Here is a 22,577-nt window from a genome sequence, read left to right as displayed (position 1 = left end):
TAGCTGTTAATTTGAGATAACTGACAAGTCTTTGTGTGAAAACCTCCTAAATAAGGTTTGGCTTTTTGTTAGCCTCTTAATAGGTTAACTTTCACTAACTCAGAGATTTCAGAGAAGCCAGCAACTGCCTCCATGGGAATTTGGATGTATGTTAATACAGTTAGGTAGAGGGGAGAGAAGTATTGCAAATAATGACCAGTGAAGGCAGAGTGTTGCTCATGAGGCTTTGCCAGATCAGTGAAGGCAGAGTGTAGCTCATGAGACTTTGAACATGCTTCGTAACTGTGTTTGACTGTGTCCTGGGTTCAGCTGGGATAGAGTTAATTTTTACAGGAACCTGGGAGGTGGGGGGGCACAGCCGGGGCAGCTGACCTGAACTAGCCAAGGAGCTACTCCATACCGTGTGGCACCACGCTCATCAGTACTAATTATTTTAAAGTTTCATAGTTTCTGGCAGTGAAATGTTGTTGTCTTCAACTATGCTTTAAGCAAACCTGTTCTCTGTGATAACTGTCGAGTAGTATTTAGTTATTGCATATCAGGTGCAGTGATAAATCATGGTGCAGGCATCTTGTTTTAAAAACACTTAGATGTTTTGCATGCTAGTTTGCATATACCTCTGTTCCAGTATGAGTATGTACCCCATGTTATTACAGTGGTGTAATTAAGGTGGTCTGACTAGCAAAACATTTTGGCAAGATGAGGCCTGCATTAATACATAAGATGAATCCTAAACTTTCTTAATGAACTAAAATAATTCTATCTACAGATCCTGTTTCAGTGTTCATAACTGTCCTAATTGACAGTAAAGTCAACTTTGCTGCTGATCTGTTGTATTCTGAAAAGTGAGTGTCAAGTTGGCTTGTTGCCTGGGTCAGGGAAGCCAGGAGTAAGGTGGAAAGTGCTGTCCTCTAACAGTGTGTCAATAGGTTGCCATCATGGCTGCTTCTGTGGTGAATGCTAACTGACTCTATAACCCATTCCAGGAAAGTTGACTTCTTTAGGTCATATCTGGAAGAAACTCCTGGATTTCTGGCTACTCCTATCCTCTGCTATTTAACCGTCTATGCAAGATGCCAATCGGGAGAGTATTGCCTTGCCCATTTGGCTCCATCTTCTGTCAAGTCACTTAAAAAATCCCCACAAACCTACAGAAAAGTGCTCTTAATGCATTTTTATTTGAAGTGGTAACAAACCAGAGACCCTCTTGTACTATGCCTTACTGCTCACAAGAACTCAACTCTTCCTTTATACTTATGCCAAGAAATGAGTTAGGAAGTGATTGCTTCAACTGTTACACCTCTAACAGGTACAAAACTTTTTAGAGCAGTCTGAGATGTCTTCCAGGTTGGAAGATTAAAAGGATGGTTAATAAGGGAGAAGGCACTTGTGCAAAGCCTTTTCCCTGCACTTTTTCCTCCCTTTCATAAGTGAGTATAATGACACTTTTTTGGGTTTTGTGTTTGTTTGCTTTGGAAGATGATGTGAAAAATAGTATCTCCTCTGCCCAGAGATAGCAGGCAGCTCCAAGACAGGATTCACAGTCTGCCAGGTGACTGGAGAAAGATCATTTTAACTGCAGTGTATATCCAGCTATTTCTGGCATCTTTGTGAGCTCCTGATCTGTTTGATACCAGCTGTTGGAGTCTGTATTCCTGGAATTGGGAGAGTCAGCAACATTGCTGTTCAAACAAAGTATATGTGTCAGAGGTTTGAAACAAATTTTAGCAAGTGTACCTGTTAACTTTGAATGCCTAACTTGGTTCATGTAAATGCCAGATGTCACACAGTCAGTAAATGAGATGTCTATATGGGAATGTTCTTTGCTGGTAAACGTAATCGGAAGTACATTGGTGTATTAATAAATGTGATGACTTTAAGGGAAGTGCTTCTGTTGATATGACCATAGGAGACCTAGTTGATTGTGAATAGTATAAGACCTCATTACAGAGACCGTCTCCCAAAATAGCAATAGCCTGTAGCATGAGAATGAATACATTATGTGACTCATTGACTTCATTTTTTTTTTTTAACCTATAGTTTACTGAGACTCTGTTTAAAACAAATGGGAGAAAAAAAACAACCCACCTTCGGTACACCAGTCCCTACTAGACACTTCAAAACAGAGCTGTCATTCTGGAACTGGAAACCACCCTCATGAAGAGCATTATTTAGAAAGGGAAAGGTGGTGGAGTTTTGGCTGGGCTTGGCTATAGTGAGTTAGCAGATTAAACTAAGTGTATCGACTTTTTTCTTCTGTGAGACTTGAACAACATCTGCTAAATTGCACTCCCCTCAGTTGAGTTATAGCACTCCATTGTTCAAATGGAGTATTTAGGCAACAAAATACAGCTAAGATCATGTGTAGGCAGAGACACACTAATAGCACTTCTTCCCATAATTAAATCCTTGATAGATTTTGTAGAAAGTGAGTAATGTCCTTTTTTTTTTTAATAACTGAGTATTACAAAAAAGCAAATGCAGTAGACGCTAACAGTAGCTTCTGCATCTATTATTTCTTGTTACTGCTTTAAAATAATATAAAATTGAAGCAGTCTGCCTCTAGATTTTGGGGAGAAAGGGGAGAAGGTAGCTGAAAAATAACTGTCTTGAGTTACTGTCTTAAACTACCACTATAATGTATTTTTATCTTGATTTTCAGCTCATAACAAGTGTATTTCTTCAAATACAACCTACAATGTTGTTACAGTAAGAGGAAATGCAAGAGGGGACTGTAACTTTTTTTATTAGAACCAATGTGTAATTTATGTTTCATTTGTGCATTTAAGGTTCAGATAGCGAAGAGGATGAAGATATCAAACTAACAGTGAAGAGGAGCTTAGAAGAAACAAAGAAACAGGAAGGTCTGTTAATTTTTACTTTTCTGTGTTCAAGAGTGCTATTAATTATGGAAGATATAGAAACTAAACTTACAATGTTTTACGGCAAGTGACCTCTTAGGAATACTCTCTAAAATACGCTGGACAATCGTCAGTAGTTAAGAACACAGTGATGAGTTATAAATAAAAAATAATTTCCTAACCTGAAAGGTATGCCAGCAGACTCAAAGTCTATTTTATTGGTGCACCACAGGGTATTGTGCAATTAAAAGACTTGACTGAGCTCACTTTGTACCAGTTTAATATGACTGTGTTGACTCGGAGTAGAACTGCTGACTAAATAGTTGAACTTCTGAATAAATAGTTCAAAATTAGGTATTATATCTCAACAAAGCATTCTGGTTTCCTGAAAGAGCTGTAGATCTACATACAAGTTTGAATCAGCAGCACAGCTGTCTGCTCACATTGTATCTTATTTGAAATTGCTTTCATCCTTTTGCTGTTGTGCTTAGTTGGTGGTGTTCATACAATGTAGTCATTAATTTTTGGTGACGGACTACAGTGCACTTTGAAAATAATTTGTTGTTTAAAGGCTTGACTCTGCCCTTCCACTTGATGGAAATAAAACGAACTAAAGAAAATCAATAAATAATTTGTACAAGGTCAGCGATGAAACTGATAACTGAATCTTATATTCCCAGAATTTATTCAGTTATAAATTTACCAACTGTTATTAAATACTGTTATTAAATGTCCAACATATTCATCTACAGTACTGAAAGTTTGCTGCACTCGGGTCCCCCTAGCACTGGGTATTGCCATCAGGGATAGCAGTGGCATTTGTTGCATACAGGAGGTCCCAGTTCTGATGCTGCACTGCTGAAGGCATCTGACCTTATGAAGCAGCCTGGCTTCAGCTGCATTTGTTGGCTGCGTGCGTGGTTGATGGCAGTTCTATCATGGGGTAAGAGGGATTAAGGAGGCAAAATCAACCCCAGAAAGGGGTAAAAAGGAAAAAGCACTAGCAACTGCTGGAAGAGGAGAAAGCAAAAAGCAAGCGTAGGAGGCAGAAAAAGCTGCTTCAGCAGCGACGGGAATAGGGGACAATCCAGGTATCGCTGTGGAGCTAACTGCATGCCAAAAAGTTACCTCTTTTATCAGTAGTACCAGAAGTTACAGTAAAGTCCAGGTGAATGAATATGGCTCTGCTGACATGAGGAAGCATTCTTTGATACTATTTCTGTTCCAAACATAGGCCTTGCATAAAACAGCACAACAATAGTTAAAGTTTTAAATTCTGTTAATGTTAATAAATACAATTATTCTGTTTCCTTTGTCATAAGAACAGACAGGGTTTTTTTTTTATAGGATGTGCTTGTGTCCTCCTAAAGCAGAATATGAGTAATTCAAGAATGACAAGTGTGTCTGAAAGCTGCTGTAATTTTTCCAACTATACTATTAATATTTACTATACATATAAACCTTGTCTAACTTATATTTAATTCAATAACAGCAAACAATTAGTGCCCAAAACAACCTAAATGTAATGCAGAAACGGAGTTTCTTCTTTGAGTATTATAAAAGGTGTTTAAGGGAGGTTGTTAACAAGTCAGATGAGTGCAATGCAGTCTTCCTGCCCCACCATCAAAAATATTACCCCCCTGATCTAGACTATTCTTACTGTTGATATGACTTCTTATCTACTTATGTCTGGCCTTCCTAGTAAGAGTGACAACAGTGGTACCAAATTAAAATGTAGATGCGGGAGTATCTGTTGATATGGAACTGGAGCGAAAATACCAAAATACTGTACTTGTTTTGTGTGTCTGTCTTTTTTGTTTTTAATACTTCATTTTTCTTGGTCCATACATATGGGTTCTAATCTTGGTATTATTTTGACCAGTAAATATGTAGTTGCATTATAGTCTTAAACTGATCATTGGGCTGCCCCTACAGTTAATACAGTGGAAGGTTGTAGAGGCTGTTCCTGTATGTTGAAGTGTTGAAAAGATAGCATAAGACAGAAGGAGGGAAAATAACTTTCATTCTGTTTCTCTATCTTTTTTTGCAGTCTGCTGACATTGTCCACAGAAGTAATTCATTGCTTTATGTAGTAATATTAATGTAATTGTGTTTATGACCAGTTACCAACCATAGTTTGAGATTGTAATTGGGTTTTTGTATTTATACAGAGCAAGATGCAGAATTGGAAGAAGCTATCAAGAGAAGCCTTGAGGAAATGTAAATGAAGATACTTCAGTACATTAACACCATGTCATCAGAGCTGCTCACAAAAATGGAAGCTTGTTCATCTCTTCACAAAGGTTCAGAAATACCACTTCAAAAACAACGTCTGTATCTTGAATTGTTAGATTTATAATCTGATCTCCTCTGTCATGCTGATGAACAGCTGGAGTTTATGGATATCCGCTGCAATACATTGTGTATGATAAAAATAAATTTTTAAGCCTTTGTGTATTCTGTTTCTAATGGGTGATGACTTAAGTCTCTCCAGTCTAGCTGTATAAGCTGTTGCCTAATTAGTAGGCTGGTCTTACTAGGTATTTGGGGGTTTTTCGTTGTTGTTGTTTTGGTTTTTGGTGTTTTTTGTTTTTTTTTAATTGGTTCTTTTATTTAATTTTTCTGTCACAGGATGTCATTGTCGTTATTTACTTTTTCATGTGGTCTTAACAAGAGATAAAAATAGTAAACTCCAATTATCTCAGATTTGCCTAGCTAATCTTGTTACAAAGAGAAGCTTAGATCCCAGGTTTATAAATTGAATATATGGCCTAACTCTTGCCTGTGGCCAGTCTCACTTCATAGACCATACTTTTGTCTACGTCCTGTTTGTTATAAATCTCAGAATCAGGACCACAGGCTGTACAGTTAGTTTGTTAGCTTTATTTTTATAAATGTGTATGTTTTTTCAATAGTAGTGTGGTAGAGTGTTGGATTTGATGGCTTAAACTTTGGCGGGTTCAGTTCCTCTCCCTGATCTGAGGCTGGAACAACTTTTTAAGGGAACAGAAGCTAAATAAACTTTCTAGTTCCTGTTTGGAATAGATGTGAGAGAATTTAAGTTGTATGATTCCTAATATACTATTGTCTTTGCTCCCTCCTGCTCATGAAGGGGTGGCCTTGGATAAATGAATGTAAATGTGTTAATTATTTTTGTACTGTCCTTATATTAAGGTGAACAATTATTTCTGTGTTTAAAATTATCTATGCCACCTTTCTCAGTTCCTTTGTTTAAAAATACCTATGCAAGCTGTCCAGCTTTACCAGCCTATTACACTTCAGGTAATGATTGCTGTCAATCAGTAAGAAATCTCAACGTAATAAAATGCCAGCTTGATTTTTTTATTATTACTCATTAGCCTACAAGTTTGCTTCTAACTGCTGTAAATCTAAGTATTTATTATGCAAAGAAATACTTTTTGTGATGAGTAAGACAAGGGGAAGGCTAGATTTTTCTTATTCTCGATTCCTAAGGGAATAACTACAGCTGTGTGTCATCATGGTTGGAAAAGCTGGAAAATTGGCACTGGTTTATTTCCAATCATTCTGACATAATTGCCATCTCTGAAACAAATGGAATTAATGAAGAATCTAGTGAGTTATCTCGGCGCTCATTAGCAGTCATGCAACTTGCCAAAACTCTTCAAATGCCAGAAATTAGTTTGGACACTTCCAGTGCATTTGAATCTGACACCCAAGTGTTACAGAGTGAACAGGACCTCTTAATGTTTCTCCCTTGTCCCTGCTGCTTGCTTTCCCACTGCAAATCTCAGATTAATTGCACTCCTCTTAAAATCTGGATGTGTAGTTCATACTGCTGCTGAGGAAGCCCTGTTCTGGAAGATTTTGAGTTGCCTTTAGCTACTGACTCAAGCTAAATCAGTTGCAGAATTTTTCACACCACGTTCTTCTAATAAAGGGTGGAATGAGACAGAAAACAATTTTCATCCTCAAAAACATCTCAGTCCAAATTATGGAGGCTTTTGGGCAGGTGTTGTTTTGGTTTTTGTTTTTTTGGTTTTTTTTTTTTCAGTGCAGACCCTAAAGTTGCAACTTTCTTTCACATGAAAAGATGTTTCAGCTTGAGAAAGTTCTTTGCTTGGCTCAACAAATGTTTAAAACCTGGGTAGATGGTCTTCTGCAGAGTCTGCTGTTAGATTTTGATCATGTGCTTTATTTGTCATAACATTTTATTCCATCATAACTGTAAAGTTTGCTTGTACCTGATGGGCCATGACTTAATCGGTTGCATTAAAAAAAAAAAAAAAGCCACCATGTGTGCATACACATTCTCTATACTTGGAGCTCCAGTTGCTAAACACATTGTATTGGCCTCCTCATCCGCTTACCAAAACAAGTAGCAAATCCCAACCACAGCTGCTATGGCTTTATAAAACAGCTAAATAGAGTTCTAGTCTCTGTATTCTTTTTATGTTAAAAGTAGTCTCCAGAATTATCGATGTCTTGAAATTTGTCCTCATTTTCTTTGGTCTCTTTGAGGTTCTCGTAACTCTCTGAAATTTTTCTTTGCAAAGTTTTCTGCTATCACAGGCTTGTGATACTTCTGTTTCCAGGAAGGCAGAGAAAATTGGATTCTTAAAACACTGCATGTACAGACATGTGACTTGTTACCAACATCTCATGGTACTGCACCTTGTTCTTCAGCTGGAAAAGGTGTCTTGTAAATGGTTGTGTTTCAGAATTTAATGTTTCTGGCTGGGCAGTCTTGTTTAACTGGCTGAAATTTTTGAGGCTTGCCCTGCATACGCTGAGAGACTTGTCTGCGTTTACGAGCACAATTTGTCTGTTAAAAGGAGCTTGCCCAGCATCGTTTATGCTTGTACTAGAAGTGATTTGTCCTGCCCTTTTTAAGAGAATTTGCTTTTGTGGTGATGTTTGAGTTCACCCTTCGTTAGTACAAAGTAACCCTGTGGTGCTTTTTTGTATTTATGTTTAAGGAGGAAAATGTCTAATCTCTACCTGGCTACCACCAGCTGTTCATTTTAATGCTCTTAATTTCTGTATGGTTCACGCATAAGTTTTACAAAACTGAAATTGCGACAAGTCGAGATTGGTACAAGGCTCTTACTTCTTTAGTGCTTTGTGTGCCATATTCTTTAATATCACACAAAATCCCTCATTTGGTCATATTCAGAGACAATATGAGATGCCAAATAAGTCAGTGCAACTGTTACGAAAGTCACTGGAATGCTAAAACATCATGCCTGCCTGACTGCTTCTGTAGTTCAGTATAAAAAAAAGAATTAAAAAAAAAAAAAAAATGGGGATTAGCTTACTATAAGCTACTTGCTTTGTATGTGTTTTTGGGTGGTGGATTAATTTTCTTAGCTCTTCAAGGTACACAGAAATGACCAAAATGACCACTACTGTTCCTATAGTGGTCACGGAATGCAAACCTTTACTGAATCTTTACCAAATATGGTGAAGTTTATAGAGGTATGATGTTATGCCGCCTTCTTTCTTAAAAGGAAAGTGTTCTATCATCTGCTTGTGCTGTCCTAGCAATGTTTACAATAACTGCTGTAAATTGGAAGGAGGTGAGGAGGATGGATGACGAATTGTTTGAAAATTAATTTAGAAAAATTGGCTGACGTTAGCACAAAGATACTTTCTGGCAATTCTTTCCAGCTAAGAAGCTTTATTAAAGTCTGCATCTGCATATTTCTTTGATGCTTCTAAACCTCTTCAGGTTTCCTGTAGAAATTCTTAATTCAGTTGCAATAATCTGGGTCAAATAATATGGTCCGAGATATTATAAAAGTGGATGTAAACATGTCAGAAAATTTATGGCAAGGACACGCAAAGTGGGCACTCGGATGGCAAAGCTCTGTGTGTGTGGAAATGTAATGTGAAGTTCCCTTTGTAAATCTGTGTAAGTTCATTTTCACTGACTGCAGTATCCTAATTTCTGGGAGTCCTTCCGTTTGTTTTTTTGGCTCAGAGCTCCATCGACAATCGACCAAGCATCTGCAGCTGTACAGAATTCACTGGCTCATTTACTAGTCACTTTTCCTCTCTGTGAGAATGAACTGCTGCATGCCCCGAAATGGTCATACCAGCTTTCAGATTGCTCCTGAGATAGAGGACTTCATTCAGACTTCTGACAGGCTTGGGACCTTGGGGCTTGCCTACACAGTAAAATGACTGCGACCTGTATAGGCAAATGCAGGGCTAGCTTTAATTAGCATTGGTAACAATAGCAGTAAAGACACAGTAGCACAGGCTCAGCAGGTGCTAAGTGAGGCGTTATACCTGTGATAACGGGTATGTATTTTGATTGAAAACATACCCTAAAAACTCACGTTGGCCCATCTTTACTGCTACGGTTGTGGTGCTAGGGAGCCTGCAAGCTGGCTTTCGTTGGCTGGCCCAAGCCACAGTTGCATCCTTCTGCTATGGATGGAAACTGTTGTGTTTCCATAACACCTGCGCATAAAGAAGGTTCTTCAGATGAAGTTCCTGTAGGCGGAGGGAGAAAAATACTCTGGCATGGCATTTCTTGGGTGTGGACTTTCTCTTTGATCCTATTCCATGACAGCTCATGTATAAGCATTAGGGTATGCGACAAGGTTCGTATCAGGGTTTGGAATACGGCAAAGCTGGAACTAAGGTGCCATTTGGCAATGTGACAATTTGTAGTGCTTTTGGTGTAGATCATCTCCCTGGTTCTGGGACTTCTACAGATACATCTGATGTCTGAGACCTGGGAAGGTTGCTCTCTCTGCTACCCCAAGGGACCTTGTGTGTGTGAATGTGACTCTTCTGTACGTTGCTCTGTTTTGCAAGTGGCACCAATTTTTTATGATGCTGTAGTTTAAAGAGACAGCCAGCGGCTTCACTGCTGAGGTGGGAATGCAGAGACCATGAGATACACGCCCTCTTCTCATGTTGTTCTCGCTGGTGCCTGTAGCCACAGCAGGGCTGTACGGTCCATCACATGAACACAGCTGTGGAGAAGATGAGGAGAGGGGGACATAGGCATGGCAGCACCGGCAGTCCTGACCTGGCCATCGCTGTTCTTCACCACAGACTGCAAGGAGGAGGACGAGATCTGCACTTTCTTTCAGATGGGGGGGCCCTTCCTCCTCCCGTTATCTTGTGGTCCTGAAGGACCCAATTCCTGCCTTTTGCGTCTGCAGACTTACAATTCAGCTGCGAGTCATTTTACTTCCTCCAGAGACAGACTCCTATCTTTCCAGCCCAGCCATCTATTGTTTTGGAAAAGTGGTGGTAACTGCCCCTTTACGTACCTCGGCAAGAAACAGAGGGAGGGGACAGCGGGCAGTCTACCCCTCTAGAAAGCAGGAAAAGCAGTTTTCATGGTCCCTCCAAATTTGTAAATGGGAAAATATCCTGGGTTACACAGGCAGTGATGTCGAGGCTTGTCCTGGAAGACCATTTTTGCTTTTAAACCTGCGTTTTGGTTCCATGGTTTGTGCTAGTCTCACTTCTAAGGTAAAATGCTATTTTGCTGTTAAAGCGGGTAAGTCATACGTGATACATTTGGACACAACTAAAGCTGTCCTGTGCCTGTGTTTCACTGCAGCTTCTACCTGCATGGAATTAAACCCCTGTGCCAGGAAAAAAAAAGTTTATAGCTGTTCAGCTATTTTGATTTCTGCTTTTTAAACCCCATCTAATTGATACTTAATAAATTGGCATGGGAAGAGTAGAAGGATCCTAGGGAAAAAAATGGTTGCAAACTGTGTGTCATGATTACAAATGTTTTCTGTTTGGGGTGCGAAGCGGTTTTTAATTATCTTCTACAAAGACTGTAGAGAGATGGGTGGAACAATTGTTCAAAGGAAGTTATTTCCATGAGCTCACAGGCAATGAGCCTTACTTATCCAACTACCTAAAACAAAGAAGACTCAAGCAATTAATTTAACGAGAGCGCTTGGGACATGTTATCATTCTGAATGGATGAGCCTGAGAAAACGGCTATTTTGAATCGCAGCGGGATAAGCATACAAAACAGTATCCCTGTGCAACAAAATCCCTTTTAGCTGAGTGCCAAAAATTGGTCTGTGAGAGCTGTGTGGTATTTGCCCAAACCTGGACTTTCAGGATAAGCAAATTCCTTTTTAAATACTCACCACAGTGGCAAGTAAAGCCTACGTGTGACTTGAATTGCTGGAACCAATGCTCCCAGCAGGAACCTGAAGTACAAGAGATTCTGTGCAAGTTGTTTACTAAGTTGGTACAGTGGGCGCTTGCAAGAGAAGGTAGCGTTTCGTACAGTCAAGTTAAATACGATCTCGGAACAAATCATTAGTGATGTAGATCCACCACCTTGGCTACCATGAAATAGATGTATTTTTTCTTTCTGGCACAGAAGGGGAACATTAAACACTTTTCTTTCCCGTAAGCCTTTTCATATCACCTTGGACAACACCGGCTGGTGGAACGGCTTCTTTTCTGCGGGTAGTCAGGGCGCTCTTACAGGTGGCACCAGAAAGGCGTGCTATCAGTGGCAGTATCTCAAGTATCTTGTTTTTCGGAATGCTGTTCAGGTTCTGCTTACAGTAAGGGCTGTCTCTGGTTTACTTTTCTTCTCTCCCCTCAAATGGGCTTGTCGATTTTTAAAGCATTTCTTGTTTTCCCCCTCCCATTTGTTGCATTTTCAGATGCTTCAGCTTTGTAGCTCACTTTTTGAATAGCTTTCGATATGGTTAGCGGGGGTTTTCTCGTTTTCTGTAACGAAAGAGCAAACCAATGAACCAACGCTACAGAATAGTTCTGGAAGGCAAATCCTCGTACCGACAGCTACCCTCTCGGACGAAGTTAACGCCGATCCTGAAAACCTCACCATTCCGCCCTTCGCTTCTGGTTCACGCTGCTTCCGGCCGGTCCCCGTTTCGCTGCGTCGGTCGCGGCGGGGAGCGGGGACAGAAGCAGGGGCAGCCCGGGGGCTCCCCGGGCCCCGGAAAGCCCTCGGGGAGGAGCAGAGCCCTGCGTGGGGCTGCGCGGTGGCCGGGCGCCGCTGTCAGGCTCCCGCGGGAGGCAGGACGGAGGGTGACGCGGGGGTGTCGGTAACAGGAGGGAACGCTTGTCGCCCCGAGGCTTCGGTCCCCGCTGGCGACCCACCCGTACCGCCGGCTCGCTGAGGAGCTCGGCCTGCCGCGATCGGCGCTGCCGCTGCCAGGGAAGCGCTGCGCGTCCCGCCGGCGGGGCTGCCCCGCGCAGCCGCCCCGCAGCCGCCCGGGGCAGGGGGGCTGCCCGCCCCGGCGAGGCGAGGCGAGGCTTGGCGAGGCGAGGCGGCCCGCCGCCCTGCGGGAGGCGGCGCCCGCGGGGCCGCGGCCCGGCGCGGAGGCGGGGTGGCCGCGGGGGCAGGCGGCGGGGCGGGCTCCTTCTTTGGCCATGAGCGAGGTGCCGGCATTCGGCAGCCGCCGCCGCCTGCGGGACGCAGGGAGGGAGCGGCCGCAGCGAGGATCCGCCGCCGGCAGCGGGCGGGTGCTATGGCCCAGGCCAAGATCAGCGCCAAGGCCAGCGAGGGGGCGCAGCAGCAGCAGCAGCAGCAGCAGCAGCAGCAGCAACAGCAGCAGCAGTCCGGCGGGCAGCTCCGAGGCCGCTTCTACCGCTCCACCTCCATGGCGGACCGCTCCAGCCGCCTGCTCGAGAACCTGGACCAGCTGGAGCTCAGGTGGGGCCCCGGAGGGCGGCGGCAGCGCGCACCGCTGCGGCCGGGGAGGGCCGGGCCGGGGCCGGGCGGGTGGAGGGGAGGGGGCCGCGGCCGGGCGCTGCGGGGCCCGGGGAGCCGCCTGTCGTCCCCCGCCCCCGAGCCCGTGGCTCCTGGCAGCGGCCCGGCGGCGGGCGCGGGGCCTTGCCCCGGGCGGAGGGGAGGGGAAGGGCGCGGGGGCGAGGCTTCCTGAGGTGAGCGAGGGAAGAAGGATCCCCCTTCGCCGGGGGCCGGGGGCGAGCTTGAAAATGGCAGCCGCTGCTCTGAGGTGAAGCAGCCTGGCCTGGAAGTGCACGAAGATAGGCGGACGTGTGCGAAGGGATGAAAACAGGCGTTTTTCGGAAAAAGCGCAAAAGGCTTTTCCGGGTTTGTGACCCCTTACGGTGTGGGGAGTCCTCAGCACGCGGGGGCTAGCGGGGCGGCAGTGACACGACGGGTGCAGGCCCCGCGGTGGATCGTGTCCGTCGTCCCGCTCCGTAGCCCGACAGCCCCCATCCCGCATCTGTCGGGCAGGCGTTTTATGAGAGGATGCAGGGAAGCCGAGGATAAAACGTGGTGTCAGTCGGGCTCTCGGAGCAGGCCTTTAAGCCGCAGGGCTGCACGCTGGCCTGCGAGGCTTCGCGTCCCCAAACCTCCCTTTGTGCTTACTGGTTCAGCTGTGGATGTTCTTGTTGCCCGTGTTTACGTCCACCTCCTCTCTGAAGTGTAGCAAATCACGCAAGTGTAATGTGAATAGCATTGCATTGTGCAGCTTACATCCACCTTCTCTCTGAAGTGTAGTAAATCACGCAAGTGTAATGTGAATAGCATTGCATTGTGCAGCTTACATCCACCTTCTCTCTGAAGTGTAGTAAATCACGCAAGTGTAATGTGAATAGCATTGCATTCTGCAGCTTAGGTGTATTTTTCCAAAGGAATTGCAAATACGATGCATATTTCATCGTTGCGCCAAGACGTGTCCTGTCTCCTCCTGCTACTTGACTTTCCCTGAATAATCCCATTTGATTTTTTTTCCCAGTCTGGCTGCATGAGAGACAATTCCTTGCCTTTAATCATCTTCCTTGTCCTCTCAGCTCTGCCTAATTACACAGTGTTCTTTCTGAGGTGGATGGATGCGCAGGGTGCCATGGGTGTACCACTGATTCACCTCCTGCCAGGACTGTTTCAACACGCCCTTTCCTTCATTACAGCTGCATATTGATCAGCGGCTTTCACAGAACCACCCAGCAGGTTTCTAGGACTTTCCTGTAATTAAAAGAGCTGTGTGGGATACAGGAGTTGCGTTTTCCCCTTTCTGCCTGCATTACTTTGCATTATTCAGGAGTGGACTTTATGTGCTACTATATTAGCCTTTCACTTAGCTTGATTAAATCTCCTTGAAGTCCTTTGCAGACTTCTCTGAATTTGACTAAACAAAATCACTGTCTGCAAACAAGTCTCGCTGCTCACCTCCAGGTCTACCGTGTGAATATATAATCACAAAATGAGCATCAGAGTATGCAAAAAGGTGTTCTAAATTTGCTGAGCAACTCTGAAACAAAGCAGACAGTTTGGTTAACCAGAAATTAAACCCCAGATTAAACTTCCCAGTTTGCTGTGGGTCTTTCAAACAGGCATAGTTCTAAATGCGGAACAGTTACAAAAAAAGAGTCAAACTACTTCAATTAAAGTCACTCAAGTCTTATGTTTTTTCCATGCACAACTAAACAGCATGACTCATTTCAAAGTTATTTGAATGACAGGAGAGGAAGAGCTTCCACACTTCTTCCTTCTGCAGCCGGTTTAGTTTAGCTATAGACCCTCGAGACGTTGCTTGTAAATATAATAAGTGAAAATTTGTCAAAGTGAACTACAGCCTTTAATTAAACTCCTCGACAATCCTCCGTTCTCAAGTTGCTTAAGGTTGCCCGAACCCCATGGCAACTCTCATCCCATCGGAAATGCTCTGGTTTGAGCAGCTTTCCCTCTTCTCCCTTCCCTTCCATCACGAGAGCTGCTTTTCCGACAGTAATGGGGTATTTTTGTACCTCCCTGCTAGGTGTTTGTGGAGGGGCTTTCTTCTGTAGGGAAAGTGAGTGGGAAAAGGGGAGTAATTTGGCTGCCAGGGAGCGAGCCCCCCGGCAGGGGTGGCAAGGGGGGCTGGTGGCACGTTTGTCCCTTGTAAGGGCTTGGACCTTTGTGTTGCCCTGGCTGCCGGTGACTGCCAAGACATCTCAGGAGCAGCTGGAAGCGGGACCAGAGTCTCTGTTTATGAGTCACCGTGTTCTGGTGGTTGTGTTAAGTGAACATGCAGTCCTAGGTGTAATGATACATGAGATGTCAGACTGTTGGGCGTTGTGGGGTTTTTTGTAATCTTAATTTTTTGTACTTTTTTTTTCTTGTTCTCCTTTGGAACAACCATATTACCCCACCATTCATTTCTGTGTTCATTGGACTGCTCACCTGAGAACGGAAACTCAGTTTAAGCAGCTGAGGATGCTGGGGTGGACCCCCCCTGCTCTGTCTCCGTCCAGTGTGCTCAGCTCTCTTCCAGGAAAAAAGCTGCACTGTCTTCAGACGTTTCCAATTTCCTTTGAAAACTTCTCTGCACCTCCAGCGCACAAGCTTTAATAGGGAGCTATTTAAGTCAGTCAGTAGTTTAAAGGACAGAGTTTTTGCAGCTGTCATAAGAAAGTGGGTATCCAGTTTCTCATCTGGAAACAAAAGCGCAGGCTGGTCCACCTGTTCCTCGGGGGAATGCTCTGCTCATGTAGATGGTATGTAGGAAAGAAAGGCACTGCATGGCTAATCGCTCTCGGACCGGGGAAAATCAGAAGTAAGGAATGTTTTTTTAAGTCTTAGGTAATGGATGGAATATTTAGTTGCTGTTCAAAGCGACAAATACGCTCCAAGTACAAATACGATTGGATGTTTTCATCTGGTAGAAAAAGACTGTACTGCTGTATCGAGATAATTGACAGCTGGGCGTAAATATGAATATTTTCTGCTCTCTTTTATTTGCCTTCTGTTCTTTGGTTGGTTGGTTTTTTGAGACTTGGACTGTGTTTCCACAGCAGTCACCTCTGCTAGAGGTTTATCTCTTCCAATCTTTTTTTTTTTTTTGTCCCCCACCCCAACAAAGTAAAGATTTACACAAACCTATGAAGTTAAAGCACATTTTGGGAAAGAAGTTACGAGAGCTGACCGCGAGGTGTGGACCTGACGCTCTTGCAGCGAGTAAGGAGGGACAGGGATGCAGTCCCTGCCGGGGCCGGGGTCTCTCCAGGGCTGTGGCCTGGGGGCCGGGAGCAGCTGGCGGCACCCACCCCAGCGTGGGGGCAGGCGGCCGGCGGCCTCTGTACAAGCTGGGGCAGCCAAACAGGGTGAGGCGGTGGGAGGTGTCTCACCTGGATGAAGCCCCCCAGCATCTTCTCTGGAGCACTTACCTGTTTTCCTGAGGTCGGTGTGAGTGGTTTCCTTGGTTTTTGTTCTTTTCCCCCTAGAGACCCGTTCTGAAATGATCCTATACCGTTGTTTTGACCGCCGTGAAGTCCAGGTCCCTAGCAGTGACAGCTGGCTGTTGCCTCTGCTCCCGTGTCTGCCCTTTCTCGGGCCATTTCCCCCATCTTCTGTTCGAGCGTCTCACTCCCGCTACCTGTCCGGCTGGCTGCTCAGATGCTGCCTTTGCTGCCAATATGCTGTGTTACCACACCGTGCCTCCACCCTGCCTTCAAGAGCTCTCCGAAATGCGAGGAGTTTGTTTTTTAGGCTTGTTTAGTCCCGTCACACTGCTAATAATTGGTCAAGATGGAAGTTTTCAGAAGGGATAGCAGAGGGGTGGGGGAGCCCTGGAAGTGCTGCTTTCCTGTCCCTTTGCCCCTGTGGCAGGAGCTGCTGTGCCTCCTTCCCCTGCTGTTACGTGGTGCCAGGGTAGGCGATCATTTTGACTGCCATTTATGGAAGCAAATACACTAAAATTAAAATCCCGGTGGATTTTAGTTGTGTGGTACTCTCTATTGCAGTCGAAAAAGTGGTTAAAATAATTCCCAAGAAGCAATTATTGCAAATAAAATAGTTCTCAAGATTTGGTTATATGACTTTCTGTAAAATAATGTCAACTGAGGCTCTTAATTGGTAAATTATGGGGGGGCTTGTGCAGTATACAATCATTAATTCTCATCATTTGGCTTTAAGGTCCTACCTTGTATGCCAGTAGCTGGCTTTTGGAAGCAGTGATGTTTTAGGCACTCTCTTTAGAATCACACCAATTCAAGATGCACCTCTGCAATGCAGTTTTTCCACATTCTTCTATAGGACCCAGCAAAGCCTGTGGAAATCACGGATTGATCCATCTGCTGAAGGCAGACCTTTAGTTTTTAAGTCAGTACAATTATAACAAATCCAATTTAAAAACACTATTAAAATTGAAATTCTCTACTTCCAAATTTTAATTTTAAGCTTTCCAGTGACCATAATGCATTTTTTAAATTGTGAAAATACTAGTTTTTTAAAAACGCATGGTGAGGCATTTATGAAAATATTGCTAGACTTCCTAAATTATAAAGTGCAGACATCTGAAGTATGAAATGACTCCACCTGCCTCACTGCTCTTACTAACCCGTCCAAAATAATAATTAAAAGTATTTGCTCTCGGCAAGAATTTGCATTGCATTAACTTTTCCCACTCTGCCTCAGAACGAACATTAAAGGCAATGCTCAAAGCTTGTGCTTTCACTGACTAGATTAGGCTAAATATTTTGTAAAACAGAACCATTTTGTGAGCAGGCTGCATGTGAAGTGACTATTTATATCCTCAAATGCTCCCGTTCTGCCTTCTTTCACCCTCCTTTCTCTTCCTGCCATTTTTTCGAAGTTACCTGCCCTCAGCCAGCCTTTGAGAGGAGGGAGCAGCAGCTCCGTGCCTATGTCAAGAGATAAGCCCTCGTCTGCAGAAGCAGCAGTGAGCCACCGCTGTCTCAGGGCTGCGTCCAGTAATGTTGAAGAGCACAGAGCATCCAAGAGACTTAACAGTGTTTTGGTTTGTTTCCCCTTTTCTGCCCAGGTTTAAGAAACATTTCAGGATAGATGGATTCCCGTGCTGCTTACAGCAGCTAGACCTCCTGAGCTGCACGTTGAAAGCATCTGAAACCGTCAGCCAGGTTCATGTGATAAACTGCTTTTCTGTGGGGTCTGGGAATGCAGAGTTGAAGCTTTTTGACGCAACTCTTGCAGCCGGTTGCAACTTGGCAAGTCCTCTGTGAGCCCCTACCCTCAATCCTCCAGGGCAAAGCCAAGGGAGGGGGATGTTTCCCTCTTGTCCCTGGTCTCCGAAGTAGACAGTTCCCAGATGTGCTTTTCCATATTACTTGGCTGAATGCAAAAGCCCCCTCCTTAAAACCACAGCAGGGAATAGAATGTGAATTAAGGAACTGGACTCATATTTCTAGTATGGCATTTTCACATTGCCCATAGCCAGATGGGTCTGTACGTTATGCCATGAGGAGGAGGGCAGACTATAACTATGGGCACACAACCATGCAGCTTACCGAGACTGAATAGTTATCAGGCAGAGCAGTTTCCGATGGGCTTTCCCCTTGCCCTCTCCACATCACGTGTGAGTTTCAGCATAGTCAACAGGACTGGAGTAGGCATCCTGTGTCAGGAGGAACCGAGTTCCATGCTTCCCTGCAAGCCCAGAAACAGGAGCTGCTCCCTCAGGAGATTCTGCCCCGTGTGAATCACGGCAAACATTGCTCTGTGGAAAACACCAGTGACTGGGGGCAGGTGGTCCAGCATCGTCTCCCAGCGACCAAGGCACACCGCTTGGCAGGGATGCCCTTGTCATGTTAATAAGTGTGAGCTTTGTCCCTCTTGTCCATTTTTCTCCCTCGTGACAGGGCTCGTTCAGCTATAAGGCAGCATTTGAGTTTTCTGGAGCGTTTGTTGCTTTGTAGGGGGATCGCAGCGGTTCTGTGCTGCTGGCCTGGGGGGCCAGGCCTCCTCGCTGCCTCCATCCCTGCAGCTGCAACCTTCAGCCCCAAGTTCCCTGATGGGAACTCGATCTGTTTCTCTTCTAGTTAAGGAGCTGATAATTGCTAGTTAGCTACAGGACTTCCACTACAGAGCTGTAGTACCGTCAGGCTCTGGATATCCAGACTAACAACGAAGTAGGATAGAACAGCACTGTCAGTATAAGTCTGATGAAATTACTGTTGTTTGGGGTTTTTTTCTTCCCCCATGTGTTTGTTTTTTAAAATTATATTGAGTCTTGAAAAGCGAAGTTTAAAAAAAACCCAGTTCTTGGCAGCTATATAGGTGAACAGCTATTTTATTATTTAAACATTTTGTTTGGTTTAACCATGTTCAGGGTAGAGGCTTTCCGTGACGCAGCATCTGCTATGGAACAGGAGAAAGAAATCCTGCTAGAAATGATCCACAATATACAGAACAGCCAGGATATGAGGCACATCAGTGAAGGTAAGAAGCTGCTTTGCCATACCCCCCAAACTCACCCAAAGTCAAAACAGCCCGCACCTTAGGGAGCAGCTCTGTTTGATTGCTTGCTGCTGGTAAAGGTACGGGCATTGCAGGCAGCTCAGGTTATTGAAGGGCCATCTGTTACCCTGGGATCCCCTTTTTCTTGGCTGTGTAAATTCACATTACTGTTCAGCTGGATGGTCTACCATGAATGTCACTGCTGGGTACATGAAAGCCCATACTCAGTTCACTGATTTATTTTCAAAATCAGGGTTAATGTAGCTCAGCTGAGGGAGAGAAGTTCATGATAATGATGATGAATAAATATAGTTGAAAAACCAGCTTTTTAATGGTTTTGACTACTGGACAGGCATGAATGCTACGAAGTGTACAGCCTGCAAGAACCCGATGATTAAGGTTGTTGCTGTGGTTGTGTGACATATGGCTTTAAATATATTCCCTAAACCTGTATGTTTTATATTAGGTGCTTTACATTGCTGGTTTATTGGCTCTTCAAGAGTCTACATGTCAAGTATGTTGTGTCCATATTTTAGGAAAGAAGTTTTCAGAAAACCATTTTTTTTCATGGCCCCTAATTGTGTCTGGTAGTCAGAAATCAGTTTTTATGGCCTTCTGGGGTACTGTCTAAATCCCTTCCTCACAGTGCCACAGAAGGTCCTTAATATGCCAGTTCTGTTAATGAATAATGTTTCCTGATAATACTGTATGCTCTGCTTTAAGGTGATACAGCAAGCATTTTGTCAGCAGCAGAAGAGCATTGCTTAGTTTGAGCAGAGCTTAATGCCTCATTTCAAATCAGAAGCCACTAGCTTCTGTGAAATAAGTAGGACTTAGGCAAATGCAAAAAACTAATTTCTGGCTCCTGGAAATCTTGTTGATTGTCTGTTGCTTAAAAAAACAACCTTGTTTATTGCAAAGCTGTAGCAGTTTGATTGTGTCGATGATGTGATTTGCACAGGAAAGTATTTGCCTGTAATCTAGAATACGTTCTTGTTTTCGATTTAGGTGAGAGAGAAGAACTTAATTTGACTGCTAATCGTCTGATGGGCCGCACCCTCACTGTGGAGGTTTCTGTAGAAACCATCCGAAATGCCCAGCAGCAGGAATCCCTGCTGCATGCCACAAAGATGATTGATGAAATCGTCAATAAACTTCTAGATGATTTGGAAGACGCAAAAATCCGCTTAATGTCACTTTATGGTGCGTGCACATCTGACGTGCCAGCAGGACCCATCGATCAGAAATTTCAGTCTGTCGTAATCGGATGTGCCATTGAGGATCAGAAGAAAATCAAAAGGCGGCTAGAGACTCTGCTCAGAAACTTAGAAAATTCTGAAAAGTCGATCACGTTGTTGGAGCATCAGAAGACATCTGTTCGACAATCTTGCAACAGCAAACAGGATTAAACTATGCTCCTGGCTACTTCTGGCACATCGCAGGATGAGCAAATCTCCATAAAAAGCACACAGAAGCTAAGAAAAAAATTCTCTGTACAAGCACACACATATATACGCATGCACACGCACCAAAGTACCTTTGATTGCGAGGTGTGAGCATTTAATGGGTTTTGGTAGCATTGGCATTTTCTTTTGGCAATAAAGGATGCTATCAGTTCTCCTGTAGAGTCGATACCGCTCTATTGCAAATTGTAATTGTGCTTCTGCTGCACTGTCAGAAACCATCAAAATCTAGCCTTTCCTCCATTCTCCTGTTTTTGGGGTTTTTTTTTAAACTAAAGTTGTTTTGTCATATTGTGAGATATCAGCTTTTCTCTGCTGTATACATAGAGTATGAACCAGACTTTTGGGGACAAAAGACAAATCATGGCAATAAATCAAAGACATTAATAAACTGTATATGGTATTTTCATAAACAACACACTGTCCTACTCATTACCATTTATAATTTGAATGATTTGGCACTAATTGTAAGTAGATCACAATACTTTCCAGAGACAGCGAGCTACCTCCAGTTTGTAACTGAGGACGTGAAAAGCAATACATCCAACCAAAGGTCACAATGAAGCAGCTATGAAGTTGCCGTCACTGCATTTTATTCACAGAAATAGCACTTCAGGTGCTTTCAAAACAAAGTTTCAGCTTTGAGACTGTTAAAAGTTCCTAAGAATTTGGTGAGCTTAACGCAGTAATTCCACTTCAAAAATAACTGGTTTATTTTTGTATGTTTTAGATCCTTGTGAACTTTAACAAGCACAGTAAATCTTCTGGCTATTTAACAGCATTAAACCCCTTGACAATAATATACAGCACAAGTTGGTCTCAGAAATCATGCTGTGAAATAGTTAAGTTGAACATGGCTTATTAATGCTTAGAATATTCCTTCAATCGTTGATTTTTTTTAAGGCCATTATAAGGTTATTCAGGCCAAAAGTGTTAAGGTTTTTAGTTTTCTTTTTTTAAATCTTTATTGTACCAATAGCTAAAAGTATTTTTATTTTTTATAGCACTTATACTAGTACAAGCGTTTTTGTTCTCGAGGACAAAAATGAAGTGATCACAACCTGCTTATCTACAGATGACTTAATAGTGTAGATTAGACACTTTGACCTGAATTACTGGTTTATTTTTCAAATTCTTTCTTCTGTTTGCTTTCCACTTTCCTAAATTCTGTGTTATCTGACCCACAGAGGTCTGCAATACAGCCATCACTATTCTCTCCTATGCTTTAACATTGCATACTGACATGCCACATCCATTAAAGACCCCATAGATTCGAACAACCGAATTTTAAAATCAGTGCTACTGTCCTTGGAAGTTTCTTTCACACAGTCATATCTGTAAGACACAGCAAAAATTACCTTTTGGGTTTTTTTACTGTAGTTTCATACTGGCTATCTTAAAGTAACTCAAAATGGCTAAACATAGCTGGCATCATACACATGATGGAGATGAACAAAAGAACAGATTAAAGTTTTTAACTTTTTTAAAGTAAGTAAGTGCTCTGTTGTCAAAAATCAAAAGACAGTAGGCAAGGCTCAGCAGGCGTAAGACAGCTGGGACAAAGAAGGTGTAAGAAAAACCAGTGACCTGCTGTGCCTCAGTCTTGGAAATGGGACATTTGTGAGTATGAAACATTTTCTCAGAGATGCAAGGAAGTACCCAGGCATCTGCAGTGGGTGTCCTGGGGGCTGGCAGCAGAAGCCACACCGAATGGCCACCCAGCTTCCTGAAGCTGAACATGATACAGCTGCACAGCACATAAAAACCGCCACCTGGATAGTGTCAAAGCTTCAGTTTTCTCAAGGTCTTCACTTAATTGCAGTTAAACAGTTCCCACCTAAAAATACATGACCATAAAAACAGTTTTCTCACATTTCAGTATTTTTTTCTTACCTAAAACATTGCTCATTAATCCTTATTGGGGTCTTAAGCAAGCAAATTGTTTTCTGTGTGCAAAACTGCATGCAAGAGGAAGCAGGAGTGTGTTACTTCCCAGATTCCTGAGATACCTGGGTAAAGAGGCAGACCCAGATGCTGAGTTGTGTTTTACTAAAAAAGAAAAAAAACCAAAACCAAAAC

General features: G+C 43.4%; 2 protein-coding genes across 12 annotated transcripts in view; both read left to right on the top strand.

The window, feature by feature from the left end:
• Positions 1-5,318, top strand: part of ZNF451 (zinc finger protein 451) — a 46,691-nt gene extending 41,373 nt beyond the window's left edge. For 9 of the 11 annotated variants that reach the window (XM_041122043.1, XM_030003844.2, XM_030003837.2 and 6 more), the window contains exons 14-15: positions 2,790-2,864; positions 5,033-5,318. In XM_041122043.1, coding sequence (XP_040977977.1) covers positions 2,790-2,864; positions 5,033-5,085 — 128 coding nt within the window. In that variant the 3' untranslated portion in view covers positions 5,086-5,318. Of the gene's footprint in view, positions 1-2,789; positions 2,865-5,032 lie in introns of those variants that run through there. The other 2 variants (XR_005931975.1, XM_041122047.1) reach the window with 2 other exon arrangements.
• A 7,022-nt stretch (positions 5,319-12,340) lies between these two features.
• BAG2 (BAG cochaperone 2) lies at positions 12,341-20,914 on the top strand. The gene is made up of 3 exons (XM_030003936.2): positions 12,341-12,525; positions 18,908-19,017; positions 20,044-20,914. Exons 1-3 carry the CDS (start codon positions 12,341-12,343, stop codon positions 20,442-20,444), a joined length of 696 nt encoding a protein of 231 aa, XP_029859796.1. The 3' UTR covers positions 20,445-20,914.
• Positions 20,915-22,577: the final 1,663 nt, after the last annotated feature.

The sequence above is a fragment of the Aquila chrysaetos genome, chromosome 2 (genome assembly GCF_900496995.4).
Source record: "Aquila chrysaetos chrysaetos chromosome 2, bAquChr1.4, whole genome shotgun sequence".
In the NCBI taxonomy this organism is placed as follows: Eukaryota; Metazoa; Chordata; class Aves; order Accipitriformes; family Accipitridae; genus Aquila; species Aquila chrysaetos.
Note: the sequence above shows the minus strand (reverse complement) of the source record. Positions and strands in the feature narration are given on the sequence as shown.